This window comes from Bombina bombina, chromosome 4 (genome assembly GCF_027579735.1).
Source record: "Bombina bombina isolate aBomBom1 chromosome 4, aBomBom1.pri, whole genome shotgun sequence".
Classification (NCBI taxonomy): Eukaryota; Metazoa; Chordata; class Amphibia; order Anura; family Bombinatoridae; genus Bombina; species Bombina bombina.
In genome coordinates this window covers 1,165,357,433-1,165,379,035 of record NC_069502.1, presented here as the reverse complement: position 1 = coordinate 1,165,379,035, position 21,603 = coordinate 1,165,357,433, and the positions used below count along the sequence as shown (strand labels likewise).

The following is a 21,603-nucleotide window of genomic DNA, read 5'->3' as shown; positions in this document are numbered from 1 at the left end:
TATAGATCAGCAGTGACCTCTAGATAAATAAACCAATATTCAATGCCAATGCATGAATACAGCTAAAATAAATATATGATACCTGTGGCTTGTATTATAAATGCAGCATTAGCCAAGACAAAGAACAAAAGAAAGTCCAAAAGAAAGTCCAAAGATGATAGTAAATCCGTTTGTGTGTTGATGATCCAATGATTTATTGCAAAGTTGTTGAGCAGCTCCTTTCAAATGAAATCCTCTACCAGAATTCACTAGACAAATGAAACAAAAAAAGAAAGGGCGCCTCCTAGTGTAGCCAGTATATATAAGGATAAATAGAATGAGATATAGATTTTGTACTCACATGTAGTGAAGGCAAAGATAATGCCTAGATAAGCAGTCTGGAAACTTATCAGTGTCCCAGTTGACTGTGCATTAGAATGCTAGGGCAGCTCCTCTTAGTAGATTTCCAAAATCATCTGAAAAGTAAGAAGATATACAGAGGGCGACTCCTAGTGTGGAATTAGTAAGCAGAGTGTGAACCCACCAGCTTTACCCTTCAGAGATATACTCACAAAGTATAGAGCACACTGTAGTGCTAATGAAGCAAGCTGGGTATATTAAAAGTGGCCCAGCGCACATACCACTCCGGTGAAAGATGGTCCAATGTATTCAGAAGGTTCAGATAAAAAATTCAGGAGACTCCAGATATATATAAAAAACACTTTATATAAAAATATAACAGTGTACAATAAAAAATCAGTAGAATTCGCTACGCGTTTCTCAGAGCTACCACTCTGTTTCCTCAGGCAAGTTATACTGATCTAAAACTGAAGTCTCCTATTTATACATCCTCAAATAAATTAAAACATTGGTCACACCCAATTTACCAATTACTTATGCAAATGTTGCTATGGTGACCTTCACAATACAAACTGACTTTTCTTGATACCAGTATGTGAATATATAACTCATTGTATGCATAGATCTACTTTAACATATACAGCTAGTATCAAAACAAGTATATATCAGATATTACAATATATCTCATAAACATTTCGGAAGAAAACATATATAGTATGCACAATAGTGTTTCAGCAAAAAAACAAATACAGCACTCATATAGTTGGTTCATTAAATTTTCAGCAATCTCTCTTTATGAAAGTGAATGCACTATTTATTTCTATTTTATATGGTTAATAACTTCTTTATTTCATGAGGATTTCTTTCCTCCCCTTTGTTCATAGTAGAAAGTCTAATTTATTTATTAATTAAAAGCATTAGCTAGTTTGTTTATATCATATATAAAGCTGTCAGCTTGTGGGTGTGTGTCATTAGCCTATCTCACACTTCCATATGTGTGGGTAATGGCTAGTGGGCGTGTATCATTTATCGCCGGTCTTTAAATACAATTCCTCAACTTTCTTCCTAATATATTCTTACCCCTTTTGACATGATCTCCTACAATAAACTGTTTAAATGTTATCTGAATTGTTGTATTGTGCATATCATAAGCTGATTTTATGAAGGGCTATGTCTATTTGTTTAAAGCTCCCTCTCTGATTTCACAATGTCCAATGTGTAGGTGATAATCCGTGGGCGTGTAGCATAAACCAATCACGCGTCACTATGTGTGTGAATCCCAGCTTATAGGCGTGTGTTTTCTATCGTTAAAAAAAAAATAAATAAATAAATCAACTATTGTCTATTTATTTTTTTGGGATATGAACTGCTTTGCTATTATGATATATTTATATATAACCCTATGGCTATGTTCGAGATAGCATCAGCCAATTTGTGTAGCCCTTTGGTATTACTGCTCTGTGAAAGCATATCCTATCCTCACAGTATTCGTCAATTTTTACTGAATCATAACATTCAAAATAATGCCAGTCTCGTAATCATTGCGCTTCAATCGAATAGATGCATATACTCATATATTTTTATATATTGGTAACCTGTATAATGTATATAAATAAAACTATATATATATAAAAAAATATGAATTATAGTCTTCCATTTTTTGTGTGTGCTTTCTGTGCCCTAGTGAATAAATTAATAAATTGTTCTATATGAAAAGACATGTGAAAAAACATATAGAGGAAAATTATGGTTACTATATGCTATAAATAGTGATAATTAGTGAATTCTATGTGTGACTAGTGTTAAGTACTCTAACTATATCTTATTTTATGTAAATAAATATATATAAATAGATGTGCTATTATAAAAACCTATGTGACTAGAGTAATAATATATAAATAATATAACTATAATAATATTATGTGTATGACCATGAATATATCAATTCCTATGTGACTCATATGATTAAATGTGTATAGTGTGACAATGTTAAGTGTTTATAATTAATATAATAAATACTCTATGTGTATGAATATAGACAAATTGTATGTTTATAGTATTCTAAATATACATATCTCCATTAATGTGTATATACATTATACAGGTTACCAATATATAAAAATATATGAGTATATGCATCTATTCGATTGAAGCGCAATGATTACGAGACTGGCATTATTTTGAATGTTATGATTCAGTAAAAATTGACGAATACTGTGAGGATAGGATATGCTTTCACAGAGCAGTAATACCAAAGGGCTACACAAATTGGCTGATGCTATCTCGAACATAGCCATAGGGTTATATATAAATATATCATAATAGCAAAGCAGTTCATATCCCAAAAAAATAAATAGACAATAGTTGATTTATTTTTTTTTTTTTTTTTTTTAACGATAGAAAACACACGCCTATAAGCTGGGATTCACACACATAGTGACGCGTGATTGGTTTATGCTACACGCCCACGGATTATCACCTACACATTGGACATTGTGAAATCAGAGAGGGAGCTTTAAACAAATAGACATAGCCCTTCATAAAATCAGCTTATGATATGCACAATACAACAATTCAGATAACATTTAAACAGTTTATTGTAGGAGATCATGTCAAAAGGGGTAAGAATATATTAGGAAGAAAGTTGAGGAATTGTATTTAAAGACCGGCGATAAATGATACACGCCCACTAGCCATTACCCACACATATGGAAGTGTGAGATAGGCTAATGACACACACCCACAAGCTGACAGCTTTATATATGATATAAACAAACTAGCTAATGCTTTTAATTAATAAATAAATTAGACTTTCTACTATGAACAAAGGGGAGGAAAGAAATCCTCATGAAATAAAGAAGTTATTAACCATATAAAATAGAAATAAATAGTGCATTCACTTTCATAAAGAGAGATTGCTGAAAATTTAATGAACCAACTATATGAGTGCTGTATTTGTTTTTTTGCTGAAACACTATTGTGCATACTATATATGTTTTCTTCCGAAATGTTTATGAGATATATTGTAATATCTGATATATACTTGTTTTGATACTAGCTGTATATGTTAAAGTAGATCTATGCATACAATGAGTTATATATTCACATACTGGTATCAAGAAAAGTCAGTTTGTATTGTGAAGGTCACCATAGCAACATTTGCATAAGTAATTGGTAAATTGGGTGTGACCAATGTTTTAATTTATTTGAGGATGTATAAATAGGAGACTTCAGTTTTAGATCAGTATAACTTGCCTGAGGAAACAGAGTGGTAGCTCTGAGAAACGCGTAGCGAATTCTACTGATTTTTTATTGTACACTGTTATATTTTTATATAAAGTGTTTTTTATATATATCTGGAGTCTCCTGAATTTTTTATCTGAACCTTCTGAATACATTGGACCATCTTTCACCGGAGTGGTATGTGCGCTGGGCCACTTTTAATATACCCAGCTTGCTTCATTAGCACTACAGTGTGCTCTATACTTTGTGAGTATATCTCTGAAGGGTAAAGCTGGTGGGTTCACACTCTGCTTACTAATTCCACACTAGGAGTCGCCCTCTGTATATCTTCTTACTTTTCAGATGATTTTGGAAATCTACTAAGAGGAGCTGCCCTAGCATTCTAATGCACAGTCAACTGGGACACTGATAAGTTTCCAGACTGCTTATCTAGGCATTATCTTTGCCTTCACTACATGTGAGTACAAAATCTATATCTCATTCTATTTATCCTTATATATACTGGCTACACTAGGAGGCGCCCTTTCTTTTTTTGTTTCATTTGTCTAGTGAATTCTGGTAGAGGATTTCATTTGAAAGGAGCTGCTCAACAACTTTGCAATAAATCATTGGATCATCAACACACAAACGGATTTACTATCATCTTTGGACTTTCTTTTGGACTTTCTTTTGTTCTTTGTCTTGGCTAATGCTGCATTTATAATACAAGCCACAGGTATCATATATTTATTTTAGCTGTATTCATGCATTGGCATTGAATATTGGTTTATTTATCTAGAGGTCACTGCTGATCTATATTTATATCTGTTTATAATACCAGTTACAGGTACCATATACATATTTAAGTAATATTTATGTATTGGGTTTAGTATTTTACTATCTGTTCTTTTTTCTAAGAGATCATCTATCTAAGAGGTCACTGTATATTTTTGTTATATATATAGATAGATAAGAATATGTTATCTCTAAAAGAAAGGGCCAACAAGAGATCTATATATCAACCAAATGTCAATTCTATGAGTACAGATCACACTGGTGCAATGTCTATTAAACAATTATTTTCTCAGTTGGAAGAATTAATCAAGACTGAACATAGACATTGGTGGGACCTGGACTCATTGAAATATTATAGAGACAAAAAACAAATACCAAGAGGTTTAAGACTACTGAAAAGTTGTTCATTTAAAGAAGATGACACATTACTTAACAAATGGTATTCAGCTCTGGACAGCTGTTCCTTTAATCTAATAGACATTTTGATTTCCCATAGAGAAAAATTAGCAGAGGAAATAGCCTCAAAAATTGAAAATATCCAAAAATCACTTGAACAATTTAAAGATCATTCTGAGTATTCAGCACTCAATGAGAGAACTATCAAAGCTACTGATGAATATCAAGATGAAATTATTTTTAAAAAAAATAAGAAAAAAGAAAGGGATGATGAGGATTATACAAAGGGAACAGTTTATACCTATAATAAGAAGGAGAACAAAGAACCAGATGAATCTACTTGGACTAAAGTGACACATCACAATAGAAATAGATTTAGAAACCAAAACTATTCTAATAGACCCCAATACATGGGAAATAGACATTATTCTAATACCCAGTCTCAACAACAAAAAAATAATAAAACTAACACGGCATACACAGATTTTAGAGAACATAGAGAACAACAACCTTATCAGATACCCATTTCAAATAGGTTCACACCACTTAATGATCAAAATTACACACAATATGATAGACAACACTTCAATCAAAGAGACCAAAGAGACCAACAAGATAAAAATAGACAGAACACTAGCTCTCATTATAGAGAGCAGCCACATCACTATTCTACATATAAACCCACTTATAATCAATATAGAGATAATCATTCATCGGATTATAGAGATAATCAACATCATAATAGAACACACCAAGCTAGGGATTATGTAGCAGAAACACCAAGGACCCATGGAGTAAACGCCAATAACAATAATAGGACATATGAAGATCAACACATTAACAATAGGGATAATTTACAGACACACAATTCACCATTACCACAGAATCCCCCTCCTTTTTTAGAGGAACGTATTCCCCTAGCACCTCTATGGAGAAGGGAAGGGCAAAATACACCTTATCAACAACCAGGAAAAACCAAAAGAACACACACAAACGGGGACGGAGGGGAAGGGGAATTGCCTCCCAGGAAGAAAAGTTACAGCAATTAAGTAAAGGTATTTTCAATCTATCCGACAAAATTCTCACTAATGACCAAATAAGAATTTTGGGTAAGGGTTTAAGTTTTTGCCCCTCAAATCCACATAGGATGTTTGAAATATATGTGGATTTAAATAAATTCACGAGAAAGTTATCATTACAACGATATTTTGCAAAAAAATCACTTCAAACAAATAGAAATATAGGTATCCCCATTCTCACAGATAACATGCCAACATGTAGGAATACTACAGTAATATATGTTGATCCTGAAGATCTATCAGAACAACTTTTTGAGGGAGTGATTCACACAAATTTTGCACCACCATCTTCATTCAATCCAAAAGGAGAGGATACAGCATATCTTGATATTTTTCAAAGTCTAGTGTTAGAAGATTTGGAAAAACTTCCCATCCGCAACAGCAATCATAGTAATATTTGGCCCAATGAAAAGAAAGCCCTTTTGGAACTTACTAGAGATAAGAACATAGTCATCCGCCAGGCGGACAAAGGCGGGGGGATAGTGATCCAAAACTACCTGGATTATATCAATGAAGCATACAGAATAGTTCTTGACAAAGAATATTATAATAAATTAGAAAAAGATCCCACAGACAACTTTTCAAAAGAGTTAATAACATTGATTAATTTTGGACATACAAATGGCATTTTGAATAAAAAAGAAAAAACATATTTGATTCCCAAAAGTCCGAACATACCTTATTATTATCACCTACCCAAAATACATAAACAACTAAATAACCCACCCGGTAGGCCTATCATTGCAGGAATGAATAGTATCACTGACAATCTATCTTCTTATATTGATTTTTATCTTCAAAAATATGTATCACAACTGAGGTCCTACATTAGAGACACTACTGATCTATTAATCAAACTTTCTAACATCAAAAAAGAAGAAAATTTGTATTGGGTCTCTTGTGATGTCACTTCGCTTTATTCAAATATTGCACATAACATAGGGTTAAAATCAATAGATTATTTTCTAAGTGAAGACATATATATGTCGGACCTTCAAAAAAATTACATATTAGAACTCATCAATTTTATTTTGACCCATAATTATTTTCAGTTTTTAGATAACTTTTATATACAAATTAAAGGGACGGCCATGGGGACCAGATTTGCTCCCAGTTTCGCAAACCTATTCATGGGTTATTTTGAATCAATTTACATCTATGATTCTAACTGGGAGCAAAATCTGGTCTTCTATGGCCGTTATATAGATGATCTGCTTTTTTTATGGAAGGGTCCATTGGATTCTCTGACAGCCTTTCAGAATGAATTAAATATGAATAATATGGGGATTAAGTTCACATGGAACGTACAAATAGATAAAATTGATTTTTTGGATGTTTCCCTAATGTGGGGCATAGATGATAAGGTGGAATCATGCACTTTTTTCAAAACAGTCGATAGCAACAATTTACTAGACTATCACAGTAACCATTACTCCAGTTGGAAAATAAACATACCATACAGTCAGTTTCGAAGAATTCGAAGAAATTGTACAGATATCAATACATTTGATATCCAAAGCCAGACCCTCATAGATCGTTTTAAAGAAAAACATTACCCTGCATCTCTCATTGAACATAGTTACCATAGGGCACGTGCCCAAAATAGGCATGAATTATTCACTAGTAAAAAGAAGAAAGAATCTACATTTGATTCAGGATATGAATCAACATTCATTACGAGATATAACGACAACCATAGGGAGATTAGAAAGATCTTATCTAAACATTGGACACTATTAAAGAAAGACCCTGTTCTGCGATCCATTTTAGGGGAGAAACCAATATGCACTTTTAGGAGAGCCCCAACAATAAAGGAAAAACTTGCACCTAGTAAGATAGTGATGTGCAAAAGGGAAACAAATGCACCATTCAATAGAGGAAACATACAAGATAGCACTCAAGGTGCAAAAATAGGCTTTTTCAGATGTCACAAAAATAGATGCAGTATGTGTAAATATACCATCAATGGACAAAAGAGTATCAAAGTAAATAACACAGGGGAAACTTTTACATTAACACAAAAAATAACATGCAGTTCTACTTATGTGGTCTATTGTATCACCTGCATCTGTGGCCTACATTATATAGGCCGCACCTGCAGGATGATAAGACAGAGATGGTCTGAACATCTCAGATGCATTGTGAAAGGATTAGATAAATACAGTACTTCTAGACATCATACAGCATCACATGGCACTAACAAATGCCTTATGAAGATAACCCCACTCGAGGTAGTGACTGCTAGTAATTCCCAAAATAGAATGATTAAACTTCGTCAAAGGGAGACCTTCTGGATCTATAGATTTTCATCTTTACATCCAGAAGGCCTCAATGAAGTAATTGATACAGCAGCCTTTTAGATCAATCCAGTACAAACATTCAGTTCATTCTATCTTTTAATTTAAGGGTTCTGTTATACAAGCTTCATATCTGTTCTCTCACATTAGTAGTGCACTTAATATTAATGTGTATATAATGGATCATATCCTCATTGATATTGATATATATTATTTAGAAGGAATGTAAGTATAGATCACCTGAGGTCACCACCCAGTAAATATCTTAATATACCAGTAATGTTTCATCTTGAAAATATATTCAGTATTTACTATCCATCTTACAATCATTCAAGCATCATATCACTATAAAACACATTTAATCACATTAATGGAGATATGTATATTTAGAATACTATAAACATACAATTTGTCTATATTCATACACATAGAGTATTTATTATATTAATTATAAACACTTAACATTGTCACACTATACACATTTAATCATATGAGTCACATAGGAATTGATATATTCATGGTCATACACATAATATTATTATAGTTATATTATTTATATATTATTACTCTAGTCACATAGGTTTTTATAATAGCACATCTATTTATATATATTTATTTACATAAAATAAGATATAGTTAGAGTACTTAACACTAGTCACACATAGAATTCACTAATTATCACTATTTATAGCATATAGTAACCATAATTTTCCTCTATATGTTTTTTCACATGTCTTTTCATATAGAACAATTTATTAATTTATTCACTAGGGCACAGAAAGCACACACAAAAAATGGAAGACTATAATTCATATTTTTTTATATATATATAGTTTTATTTATATACATTATACAGGTTACCAATATATAAAAATATATGAGTATATGCATCTATTCGATTGAAGCGCAATGATTACGAGACTGGCATTATTTTGAATGTTATGATTCAGTAAAAATTGACGAATACTGTGAGGATAGGATATGCTTTCACAGAGCAGTAATACCAAAGGGCTACACAAATTGGCTGATGCTATCTCGAACATAGCCATAGGGTTATATATAAATATATCATAATAGCAAAGCAGTTCATATCCCAAAAAAATAAATAGACAATAGTTGATTTATTTTTTTTTTTTTTTTTTTAACGATAGAAAACACACGCCTATAAGCTGGGATTCACACACATAGTGACGCGTGATTGGTTTATGCTACACGCCCACGGATTATCACCTACACATTGGACATTGTGAAATCAGAGAGGGAGCTTTAAACAAATAGACATAGCCCTTCATAAAATCAGCTTATGATATGCACAATACAACAATTCAGATAACATTTAAACAGTTTATTGTAGGAGATCATGTCAAAAGGGGTAAGAATATATTAGGAAGAAAGTTGAGGAATTGTATTTAAAGACCGGCGATAAATGATACACGCCCACTAGCCATTACCCACACATATGGAAGTGTGAGATAGGCTAATGACACACACCCACAAGCTGACAGCTTTATATATGATATAAACAAACTAGCTAATGCTTTTAATTAATAAATAAATTAGACTTTCTACTATGAACAAAGGGGAGGAAAGAAATCCTCATGAAATAAAGAAGTTATTAACCATATAAAATAGAAATAAATAGTGCATTCACTTTCATAAAGAGAGATTGCTGAAAATTTAATGAACCAACTATATGAGTGCTGTATTTGTTTTTTTGCTGAAACACTATTGTGCATACTATATATGTTTTCTTCCGAAATGTTTATGAGATATATTGTAATATCTGATATATACTTGTTTTGATACTAGCTGTATATGTTAAAGTAGATCTATGCATACAATGAGTTATATATTCACATACTGGTATCAAGAAAAGTCAGTTTGTATTGTGAAGGTCACCATAGCAACATTTGCATAAGTAATTGGTAAATTGGGTGTGACCAATGTTTTAATTTATTTGAGGATGTATAAATAGGAGACTTCAGTTTTAGATCAGTATAACTTGCCTGAGGAAACAGAGTGGTAGCTCTGAGAAACGCGTAGCGAATTCTACTGATTTTTTATTGTACACTGTTATATTTTTATATAAAGTGTTTTTTATATATATCTGGAGTCTCCTGAATTTTTTATCTGAACCTTCTGAATACATTGGACCATCTTTCACCGGAGTGGTATGTGCGCTGGGCCACTTTTAATATACCCAGCTTGCTTCATTAGCACTACAGTGTGCTCTATACTTTGTGAGTATATCTCTGAAGGGTAAAGCTGGTGGGTTCACACTCTGCTTACTAATTCCACACTAGGAGTCGCCCTCTGTATATCTTCTTACTTTTCAGATGATTTTGGAAATCTACTAAGAGGAGCTGCCCTAGCATTCTAATGCACAGTCAACTGGGACACTGATAAGTTTCCAGACTGCTTATCTAGGCATTATCTTTGCCTTCACTACATGTGAGTACAAAATCTATATCTCATTCTATTTATCCTTATATATACTGGCTACACTAGGAGGCGCCCTTTCTTTTTTTGTTTCACTTAGAGACCCTGCCTACTTGTAGGGCTATGACAGGAAACAATGGACACTGCACAAATTAAGTTAAAACAAAAAGAAACATAAAAATCATTTTAAATGATAAATAATACATATTGTACACTCGTCCCCACCGCTTAGTGGTTTTTATTTTATTTATTACAATAAAACACTCCGTTTTATATCCCTTTAACTCTGTAGAAATGACTGAAGACAGAAAGGGGGCAACTGATAACAAAAGCGGCTTAGGGACATAGAACTGTTTCTTTTTCTGAGATGTCCCTAATAAAAGCCTATAACACGCTGTGTGCTGTTTCTTACAATAATGATGTTACTGTTTATGAGACAGGGATAGAAACAATTGCAAACGTGCACTATAATGGAACGAGTTGCCTAACCAAACTGAATTTCATATACGTTGGCAATAAATAATCTATCCCGATCTCTGCCAGTAATATACATGGCCGCCTACAGCTTCCGCCCTTACGTTAGAGCTGTAGCAGATTCTAAGCACATTGCAAACTGATTTGCTTGCTCCAAGAGCAAATGACCAATCAGATCACTAGGAACGAAAATTTGCGTGCATCACTTTTATGCCTCCGCTCTAGAAAGTTGCTGAATGTGAGATCCGGAGATGGTTGGTGGCACTCAGCTAGAAAACGCGAACCCGCTGATCTACCAGCGTAGCGGGGAGCGGCAAGTGACCGCGCAGGAGGAGGACGAGGAGCTGCCGGACATTATCGATGACCGGGAGATCTTTGATATCCTTGTGCTGGCGGGTGTATCGTGTTGTGTTATCCGGTTATTGTAGGGAGCTGTTGCACCTCACACTAAACTCAAACTAAGTTTCACATAAAGTATAGGTAGTTCAAGAAACTTTATAACGGTCTTTAATAATTTACCTCTTTCCCCGAAAATTAACTTTGAAACGTGTGACGTTTAACTCTACGAGTGAGGTTTGGGTAAAGCTTGTAGGATCCTGAGCAATAACCCTGCAACATGCTACATGTTGATCAGGGCAGATGCTCACTTATGACCATTATGACACAAATGGTTGTAAATGCTTCTCTGGGTTCCCCTTTGTTCAGAAATAGCTTTGCTGTTGCTTTTTGGTAAATAGAAGGCAATTAAATGCCACTGCGCACCACACTTGTATTATGTACAGTGAAGGGGTTAATTAGGTAGCTTGTAGGGTTAACTTTATCTTTAGTGTAGAGATCAGCCTCCCACCTGACCCATCCCTCCCTGACCCTCCTCAAACAACTCTCTTCCCTCCCCCACTTCACAAATGTCACCGCCATCTTAAGTACTGGCAGAAAGTCTGCCAGTACTAAAATAAAAGGCATTTTTTTAATATATTTATTTTGCAGTTTTGGATCCACCCTTAGCCCCCAACCTCCCTGTCCCCCCCCCCCCCCCATAAAAACTCTAACCCTCTCTCCTCTACCTATTTGCTGCCATCTTGGGTACTTGCAGCTGTCTGTCAGTATCCAGTTTGTTAAAAAAAAAAAAAAAAACACCTTTTTTTTTATAAAAAAAAATAAAAACCTAATTTTCTGTAGTGTAGCTGCCCCCCTCTCAGATCCATTTCCCAACATTTATTCCCCCCTCTCCCTCCATCCCTTACACTTTTCTGTAGTGTAGCAGTCCCAGTACCGCCCGCGCGCTCACTTCCGGCACCATCATCCAGCCTAACAGGAATTGTACCAGCAATGGGCCGCCCACCCGCCTCCCTGCTATGGCTCCCACCCACCAACGATCGACACCATCGCTGGTCGATGCAGAGTGTGCCAAAGAGTGGCTCTCTCTGCATCAGTGGCTAAAAAAAGGGTATTGCAGGATGCCTCAATATTGAGGCATCACTGCAATACCCTGAAGGCATCTGGAAGTGATCACGATCGCTTCCAGTGCTTGAAACCAGGCACGTCCTTGATCGTTAGTAACCGTTTTTTGTAGGACGTGCCTGGCATGTCCTTGGTTGTTAATGGGTTAAAAGATAGATAATCCCTTTATTAGCCATTCCCTAGTTTTGCATAACCAACACAGTTATATTAATGTTTTACCTCTGTGATTACCTTGTATCTAACCCTTTGCAAACTGCCCCCTTATTTCAGTTCTTTTGACAGAGAAGCATTTTAGTCAATCAGTGCTTGCTCCTAGGAACTCCATGTGTGTGAGCACAATGTTATCTATATGACACACATGAACTAACACCCTCTAGTTGTGAAAAACTGTAACAATGAAGAGGTGGCCTTCAAGGGCTTAGAAATTAGCATATGAACCTCCTAGGGTTAACTTTCAACTAAGAATACCAAAAGAACAAAGCAAAATTGGTGATAAAAGTAAATAGGAAACTTATTTAAAATTACATTCCCTGTCCCACTGGTTTTCAAACCCGTTCTCAGGCCTCCCTAACAGGCCACATTTTGTGGATATCTGAACTAGGGCACTGGTGAAATAATGAGCTGATTAGTAAACATGTTTAGTTTACCTGCTCTCATCCAAGGTTATCCGGAATGCCTGGCCTGTTGGGGAGGCCTGAGGACAAGCTTGAAAATCAGTGGACTAGACTGTCGTTTTAAATGTTAAATTTAGCTCCTGGGCCTTAAAGGGACATAAACCCCAAATGTTTCTTTCATGAATCAGATACTGCATAACATTTTAATTATGACTTTCTCCATTCTCTTGTTATCTTTTTTTGAAAAGCAGGTACATAAGCTCAAGAGCGTGCATGTGTCTGGCGCACTATTTTCTGACATGTAGTGCTCCAGATACCTATCCAGGTAACTCTTCAACAAAGACTACCATGGAAAATGAAGTAAATTGGAAACTTTTTTTTTTTTTTTAATTCTATGCTCTGTCTGAATCACAAAAGAAAACTTTGGGGTTTTATATCCCTTTAATACACTACTGGGAGCTAGCGGTACATATCTGGTGAGCCAATGACAAGAGGAATATGTATTTAGCCACCAATTACCACCTAGGTATGCTTTTCCATTAAGAGTACTAAGAGAATTTTGTAGATTTAAAAAGGTATTAACAATTGTAAGCTTTATGTAAGCAATGCAAATTTAATTTGACTTTCATGTCACTTTATCCTCTTGCTAGAATTGGTGAAAAAAACTAAATTACATGTGGGCAAAATATATATAATAGTAAATTGCACAATTATTTCAACTAGGCATAAACTTTTTATGGCATTATGTAACTTTTTTTTTTTATATATTAAACTTCCAGGAAGTACGTTTACCTAAATTAAAATATTGGATAATTGCTCACTGGCTGGTAAGGAAGCGTCTATAATTTTATTGGTGGACAGTGCCACGCCCACAAGCATATAAATAAAGTCGTCTTTTTGTAGCATAGGAACCGACATTTAATATATTTTAATATATCCTCTTTCAGATGCTGAAACAAAAAAAAACTGACTTTCCCTTGCTGACTTGTGTTATTTGTGTGCTTCCTTAACTTTTTGTCTTTACATCTTATCCGCTCGATTAATGACCCAGAACATCCACTCAGTTTGGAAGAATTAAATGTGTTGGAAGAAATTCGAGTGAAGGTAGAACTTGCTTTTTACTTCTCTTTCTGAAATATCAATAATTTGCTTACAACAGCGCAGAATTGTACATTTTAATTCATCTGCCTTTATCATCCTTTACTGAAATGCTCCAAAGTTAAAGGGACATTCTACTCACACCAGATTTTTTATTGTTTAAAAAGATAGATAATCCCTTTATTACCCATTCTCCGGTTTTGCATAACCAACATGGTTATAATAATATACTTTTTACCTCTGTAATTATCTTGTATCTAAGCCTCTGCAGACATGCATATATAGATTTCTTAAACTACTTGTGATTAGCTATATAGCTTGGTTACTCTGGTGTTTAGTATTGCTCACTTGAATTTCTGTCTCCTTTAATATACTGTGGAATTATGCATATGTGATGTTTGTGTGTATATATAATGTCTGTGTCTAGGTTTTTCCAGCCACACCCATTGCTAACAGGTGCATACAATCCAGCACATAGCCATGAAATCTCCATAGAACAGCATTGACACCACTATGGGTGGTACTGATGAGCTCAGTGACTTTAAATGTGGCACTTTTATAAGATGCCACAACTCCATTCCTGAAATTTCTGCCCTACTAGATCTGTCTCAGGCAATCGTAAGTGCAATTTTTGTGAAGTGGAAGCGTCTAGGAGCAACAACAGCCCTGCCACAAAGTGGTAGACAACGCAAACTCACAGAGCGGAGCCGCTAAGTACTGAAGCAAGTAAAAATCACCTATTGAATGGGCACAAATTCTGAGAGATACGCTTCAAAATCTTGTGGAAAGACTTCCCAGAAGAGAGGCAAAAGGTGGGACAGTTCCATGTTAGTGCACATGGTTGTGAAATGGAATGTCGAGCAAGCTCATATATAAATACAGATATCCACATACTCCTGGCCATATAGAGTGTGTATATTTGTGAGCCTATCACCATTTGGCCAATTACTGTAAATATATATATATATATATATATATATATATATATATTTGTGTGTGTGTATGTTTATGTATGTGTGTACAGGTATGCATCGCTTAACGTCCGCAATACGTTCTGCAAAACTGGCCGTAAAGTGATTTGGACGTTGTGTGTTTGTGTGAACAATCTATATAAAGTACTTTATACATAGTATGCAAAGTACAGGGCAACGTGTAAAATGTAATCTGTACTTACCATAATTGGAGCTTGTAAAGCGAAAGTTGATGAGTCTGTAGGCTGTTGCTGGTACAAGATACTGTATGTTATGCACACAATAATACACAGTACAACTGTATGTGCAACAATTTTTTTACAGTTGGGTACAGTAGGTACTGTACATAAGCCTAACTTAGGCTACTTTGTAAACTTTACTCTTTTTCACTTTTTAAACTTTTATGAACACACGATTTAAAGGGACACTGTAACCAAAATTTTTCTTTCGTGATTCAGATTGAGCATGAAATTTTAAGCAACTTTCTAATTTACTCCTATTGTCAATTTTTCTTCGTTCTCTTGCTATCATTATTTGAAAAAGAAGGCATCTAAGCTTTTTTTTGGTTTCAGTACTCTGGACAGTACTTTTTTATTGGTGGATGGATTTATCCACTAATCAGCAAGGACAACCCAGGTTGTTCACCAAAAATGGGCCGGCATCTAAACTTACATTCTTGCATTTCAAATAAAGATACCAAGAGAATGAAGAAAATTTGATAATAGGAGTAAATTAGAAAGTTGCTTAAAATGTCATGCTCAATCTGAATCACGAAAGAAAAATTTTGGTTACAGTGTCCCTTTAACTGAGGAACAAGATCATCACTGTCCTTCGCTTCCTCATAGTGTTCCACTGTAATAATTTCAGTATCTATAGTTTCCACTGATGAACTGTCATAAATAATGTAAATAATGACAATGTCCTGTCCTGTAATGGCTGAGGTTCATCTTGGGGAGGTGTTATAAAATCCATTTATACATTACATCACAATGTATAAACGATACATTGATCATTTGATCTTTGTTTGGACAGGATCACAGGAACAGTCTTCCCTGTTTATCGATTATTTGAATAAAAATAACGGTGGTTTCAGATTTACACACAGCTTCGACAAATGTGATATGCCATATCTAGATTTGATGCTTTCGGGTGATGTAGAACAGAGAATTGTGAAAACCACACTTTTTATAGGAAACGGATTTCTGCTAAAATGCAGAGGATGCATGGTTCATCATGTATCCACCTATTGTATTTATATTTGTCTTTATTTTTACATACTCCCTAGTATATATGCATGAAGAGAAAAATAATCACATTTTGTTGCTTTGCAGCCTGAAATAAAGACACATAGTTTTTATTTATCCAGTTGTAATTACTCAGTGCAACTTATAACATCCAAGTGAAAGATATAACACCAGCATGTCAGGCAAAAATAAGGACAATTCAAAAACAGAATCACTGAGTTGCAAAAAAGGATCAACCCCTCCTAAAATTACTTGTAAACTCAATCAGGTGTAGCTAATCACCTTCTCAACAGCACACAAAAAGCATTTGACCTTCAACTGGGATCAGCTGTGGGCATATTGATTAGCTCAGCATGAAAAGAGCTTTCCTGGAGCATCTCAGTCCCTGGTAGTGCAACTGAAGCAAACAATCAACTATCGGTGGCATGTCACTGTCAAAAGATCTCCAGGATAATGTTGTGTACAGGCACAAGTCAGGAGATGGATACAAGAAAATATCAAAGGCTTTATAAATGCCTAGAAGCACAGTGAAGTCTATTATTAAGTGGAAGGATTAGGGTTAGTGTGTGTATGTATGTATATATATATATATATATAAGACTCTAGTCTTGTGTGTAAAATAACAAAGTGGGTGGTTTATGGTTTATCAATCTTTTTGTTCATATTTTTGTGTATTATGTTTATACATGTTGGTAATTGTATGATATATTTATACATGTCCTGACACTTTAAGAGGGGTTGTCTTGTCCATGATGAGGTTGCTGTTTTTTTAAAATATGTGGTTGTGAAATGAGAGACTAGGCTCTACGATTAATGCGGCATCCTCCCAAAACGCGTAAAGACCTAGTCTCTGATTCATTTTGTTTTTGTATTTTTACGCTGTGTCCTGTCGATTGCTGGTCCCATGATGTAATTAAGGGGACCTTTTACTTTCATCCATGCCAGCTCTTTTGTTGACTTCTCCAGAAACATGTTAAGTGTTGTCTACCTAGTTTGCTTTTTCTTCTCTTCATATATTTCTTTATATGCAGCAAACACTGCATGAGCATTTCTCTCTATCAATGAAAACCGTTCAGTGTTTGGGTCCATCTCTTCTTCAACATTCTTCAACAAATGGTTAAGGTCTGCAAATAATTTTGAGTTCTTTTCCTTTATGCAGTTTCCTTTTCCCTTGCCTCTTCTTCAGCTATCTCTCTTGTTCTAGCATCAGCAACTCTTCATTACTCAGCTCCTCAGGTTCCACCTCTAGGAGTTCTTCAATATTCTCATCATCTGTCAAGTTTCAGGCTGTTTACCATGTTAACAATATTTATGTTAATCTTTGAAACCTCCTCATCCTTTTCAAAACCTTTAAAATCCTGTGCATACCGCTTCAGTATTTTTTTTCTCCATATTTCTTTAATGCATTGTGTGGCCACATCATCCCAGCCCAAGCAAGGTTCTTTATGCAGTGCTATATGTTTAATTCCTTCAAGAACTGCAGCAGTGTCTTGCCAGTGTCCTCAGTTGGTGCAATAGAATGAGCAAAGGTCCTCTTCAGGTAGTAGCCTTGAAAGCTGAAATGACCCCCTGATCCATTGACTGAATTACGGTGGTGGTGTTTCGTGGGAGAAACACACCTTTAAAGTGAAAGTAAATTTTGACGAATTAGTTCCCTGTTTTTAATAAAAGTTTTTGAAGAAAACGCTTGAAATGTCAATTTTGATGAATTAAAGTGCCCTTGTTTTTAAAAGGATTATTAAAATCCGGGCACTAATTCGTCAAAATTGACCTTCCCTTTAATGTTGCTGAGAAGGTCACCAATGAAAGGGAGATGTCCTGGAGCATTGTCTCTAATCATTAAAATCTTGAAAGGTTTGCCTTCTTCCAGGCAGTACTTCTCCATTTCCCTGGCATAGCAATGAAGGGCATCCTGGAAAATCACGCCGACACAAATTCAGGTCAGGTGCTGAGCTGTCACAAGTCAGGTGCTGACGACGGCTCTGGCACTCACCCACCTCTGGGGGCTTCACTTGCAGACTTACCACTCACTGTCACATTATTGGTACTATGTCCTGTTTTGGTGGAGGGGGTGTGTCGTCACACACTAATATAGAAGGGGGCGTGCTGCTATACTCTAAAGGAAAGCATGTCTCAACATTCTCCAGTTCCTGTTTTTCATAAAGTCTAGCTGGAAGACTCTAGATCACTGGTTTTCAAACCTGTCCTCAGGCCTCCCTAACAGGCCACATTTTGTGGGTATCTCAACTAGAGCACAGGTGAAATAATCAGCTGATTAGTAAACACGGTTATTTTACCTTCTCTCATCCAAGGTTGTTATTATCAGTTATTTGTAGAGCGCCAACAGATTCCGCAGCGCTATAAGCATAGGCGGTATACAAGACATTTACAGGTATCAAATGGGTAGAGGGCCATGCAGAGAGTTGCACTGTTGTAGTCGGTTCTTATGAAGGAGATCTACAAACAGCTGGGCTCATAGGCTTACATTCTAAGGGGTTCAAAGGGAAAGCAATGGAGTTAGGAAAGGTTAGTGTAGGTTGTATGCATCCCTGAATTGAAGAGTCTTTTGGGAGCGCTTGAAGCTGTTAAAACTAGGGTAATATCTTGTGGAGCGAGGCAGGAAGTTCCAAAAGATGGGAGCCAGTCTGGAGAAGTCCTGTCAACGGGAATGTGAGGAAGTAACAAGAGTGGAGGAGAGTAGGAGATTGTGAGCAGAGCGAAGGGGACGGGAGAGAGAATATCTGGAGACAAGGTCTGAAAGGTAGGTGGGAGCAGTGCAGTTAAGGGCTTTGTATGTCAGAGTGAGGATTTTGTGTTTAATCCTGGAGGCAAGAGGAAGCCAGTGAAGGGATTGGCAGAGGTGTGCAGCAGATGAAGAGCGACGTGTAAGGACGATGAGCCTGGCAGAGGCATTCATTATGGATTGTAAAGGAGCTAGGCGGCAGCTAGGGACACCAGAGAGGACAGAGTTTCAATAGTCGAGGCGGGAAGGGATGAGAGAGTGGATTCAAATCTTAGTTGTGTCTTGTGTAAGGAAATGTCTAATTTTAGAGATATTTTTAAGGTGGAAGTGGCAGGCTTTTTGAAGGGCTCTCTAGCTGGGCAGAGACCCTCCTGCAGCCCATAGTCCAACTCCTACCCTCATATCAAGGATACAAAACATTTGCTAAATACCCTTGATCAAATTATCTGGGAGGACAATTGCTCTTGGCTAACGGTTGATGTGATGGGGCTATACTCGGCCATACCACATAACTTCGGTATAGATGCCGTCAAATCTTCACTTGAGACTTACAGTAGTTATGACAGTGGACTGAAGGATTACTTACTGCGGGTACTTAATCTACTTCTGACACATTATTATCAGTTTGATGGAGAGTTCTTTCTCCAGAGGCGTGGGACCGCTATGAGGGCAAAATTTGCCCTTGCGTATGCCAACCTTTTCATGGGTTGGTGGGAGCGGTCTCTCGTTTGTAGAGAAAGAAATCCTTTTCGTCAATGTATCAAAATATACAAGAGGTACATTGACCATCTCCTACTGGTTTGGACCTGCACTGAACAAGAAGCCCATGAATTTGTACATTATCTGAATGACAATATAGTAAATCTAAAATTTACCTTTTTCTATCACACTAAAAGTATACCATACTTAGGTGTCACACTGATTGGGAATATACAAACCAAAATGATCAATACTGTCTTATACAGAAAACCAATTACATCTCATGCAGTTCTACATGCACGCAGTAAACATCCACCACACACTGGTTTCGTATTGCCAAAGGGCAGTTTATCCGTAGAAAACGGAATTGCTCCGATACAGACTTTGAGAGAGAAAGTAAAGTTCTTATAGCACAACTTAAAGATAGGGGTTATAAAAATAAAATTGTCAACAGAGCATACCTTTAAGTTACTAGTGACAAGAAGTAAATGTTACAGGTGAATAGGAGAGGAATAGCTCACATAGAGTTTGATGCCTCCAAACCAATCTTTGTAACAAGATATAGTTCCCAGTTCAAGGAAATCTGTACTGTTGTTGAAAAACACTTGCCCATTCTGATAGCTGACATGTAGTCATGCTAAGACCACACACACTTTCCAATCTAAAGTATTATTATCAACAGTTTTAGAAAATTGGGGGGGGAGGAGATTTAGGAGGAAGGAGGGGGGAAATGAGTTCAGTTTTGGAGATATTTAGCTTAAGGTAGTGAGAGGACATCCAAGATGAGATATGAGGAAGACCGTTAGTGACACAGGTTAGTAAGGAAGAGGAGGTAGGTCTGGTGCAGAGAGATACATTTGGGTGTCATCGGCATACAAATGATATTGAAACCCATGGGACTTTATTAAGGAACCTAATGATGACATGTAGATTGAAAAGAGAAGGGGACCAAGGACAGAGCCTTGAGGTACCCCAACAGAAAGTGGTAACGGGGCAGAGGATGCTCCAGAGAAGACTACACTAGAGGTACAGATAGATAGGAAGAAAATCACGAGAGAGCTGTGTCGCAGATACCGAAGGATTGGAGGGTTTGGAGCAAAAGAGGTTGGTCAGCAGTATCAAAGGCTGCAGACAGATCAAGGAGGATAAGCAGAGAGAAGTGACCTTTGGATTTTGCTGTAAGTAGGTAGTTGGTAACCTTGACAATTGCTGTCTCTGTGGAGTGATGGGGACACAGTCCAGATGGCAGTGGGTGAAGAAGAGAGTTTAGGGGGGGCGGAGCCAGCAGCCTAGAGGAATGGTCGCATGCTTATAGAGCTCCGGCTCTACTCACTACAAATCTGCACTAAGACTTTAATTAAAATCAAGAAACTGGAGGCTAATTGCTTAGCTATAAGCTAGAGAGGGTGCCGATTTTCCCTAACAGTGCAACAATCTACTAGTGAGACCGGCAGCCTGAATATAGCCCTCATAGACAACAGCCATATCGAGGTCCACGTGGCCCAGTGCTAAAAATAATGGAGAGCGCTCGCCAGATCTTATCTGCCATTAGCAGACTCTTAGAATCATATGAATTTGGGCTTACAGATACCCTGACTGTAGCGTCCGGACCCGTGGCTAGCACTGAGACCTTGATAGAGGAGTGCTTATACACTGCCGATGGCGAAGGCACAAGTGGGGCGGCTCCAGAGTTCCAACACTTACTGCGCACTCCTAGCTATCCTGGGAGAGC

The 21,603-nt window shown here is 36.3% G+C and overlaps 1 protein-coding gene across 1 annotated transcript in view; it reads left to right on the top strand.

The window, feature by feature from the left end:
- The first annotated feature begins 11,233 nt into the window (after positions 1-11,233).
- Positions 11,234-21,603, top strand: part of CIAO2B (cytosolic iron-sulfur assembly component 2B) — a 45,724-nt gene continuing 35,354 nt past the window's right edge. The window contains exons 1-2 of the mRNA XM_053712629.1: positions 11,234-11,421; positions 14,143-14,220. Coding sequence (XP_053568604.1) covers positions 11,293-11,421; positions 14,143-14,220 — 207 coding nt within the window. The 5' untranslated portion in view covers positions 11,234-11,292. The remainder of the gene's footprint in view (positions 11,422-14,142; positions 14,221-21,603) is intronic.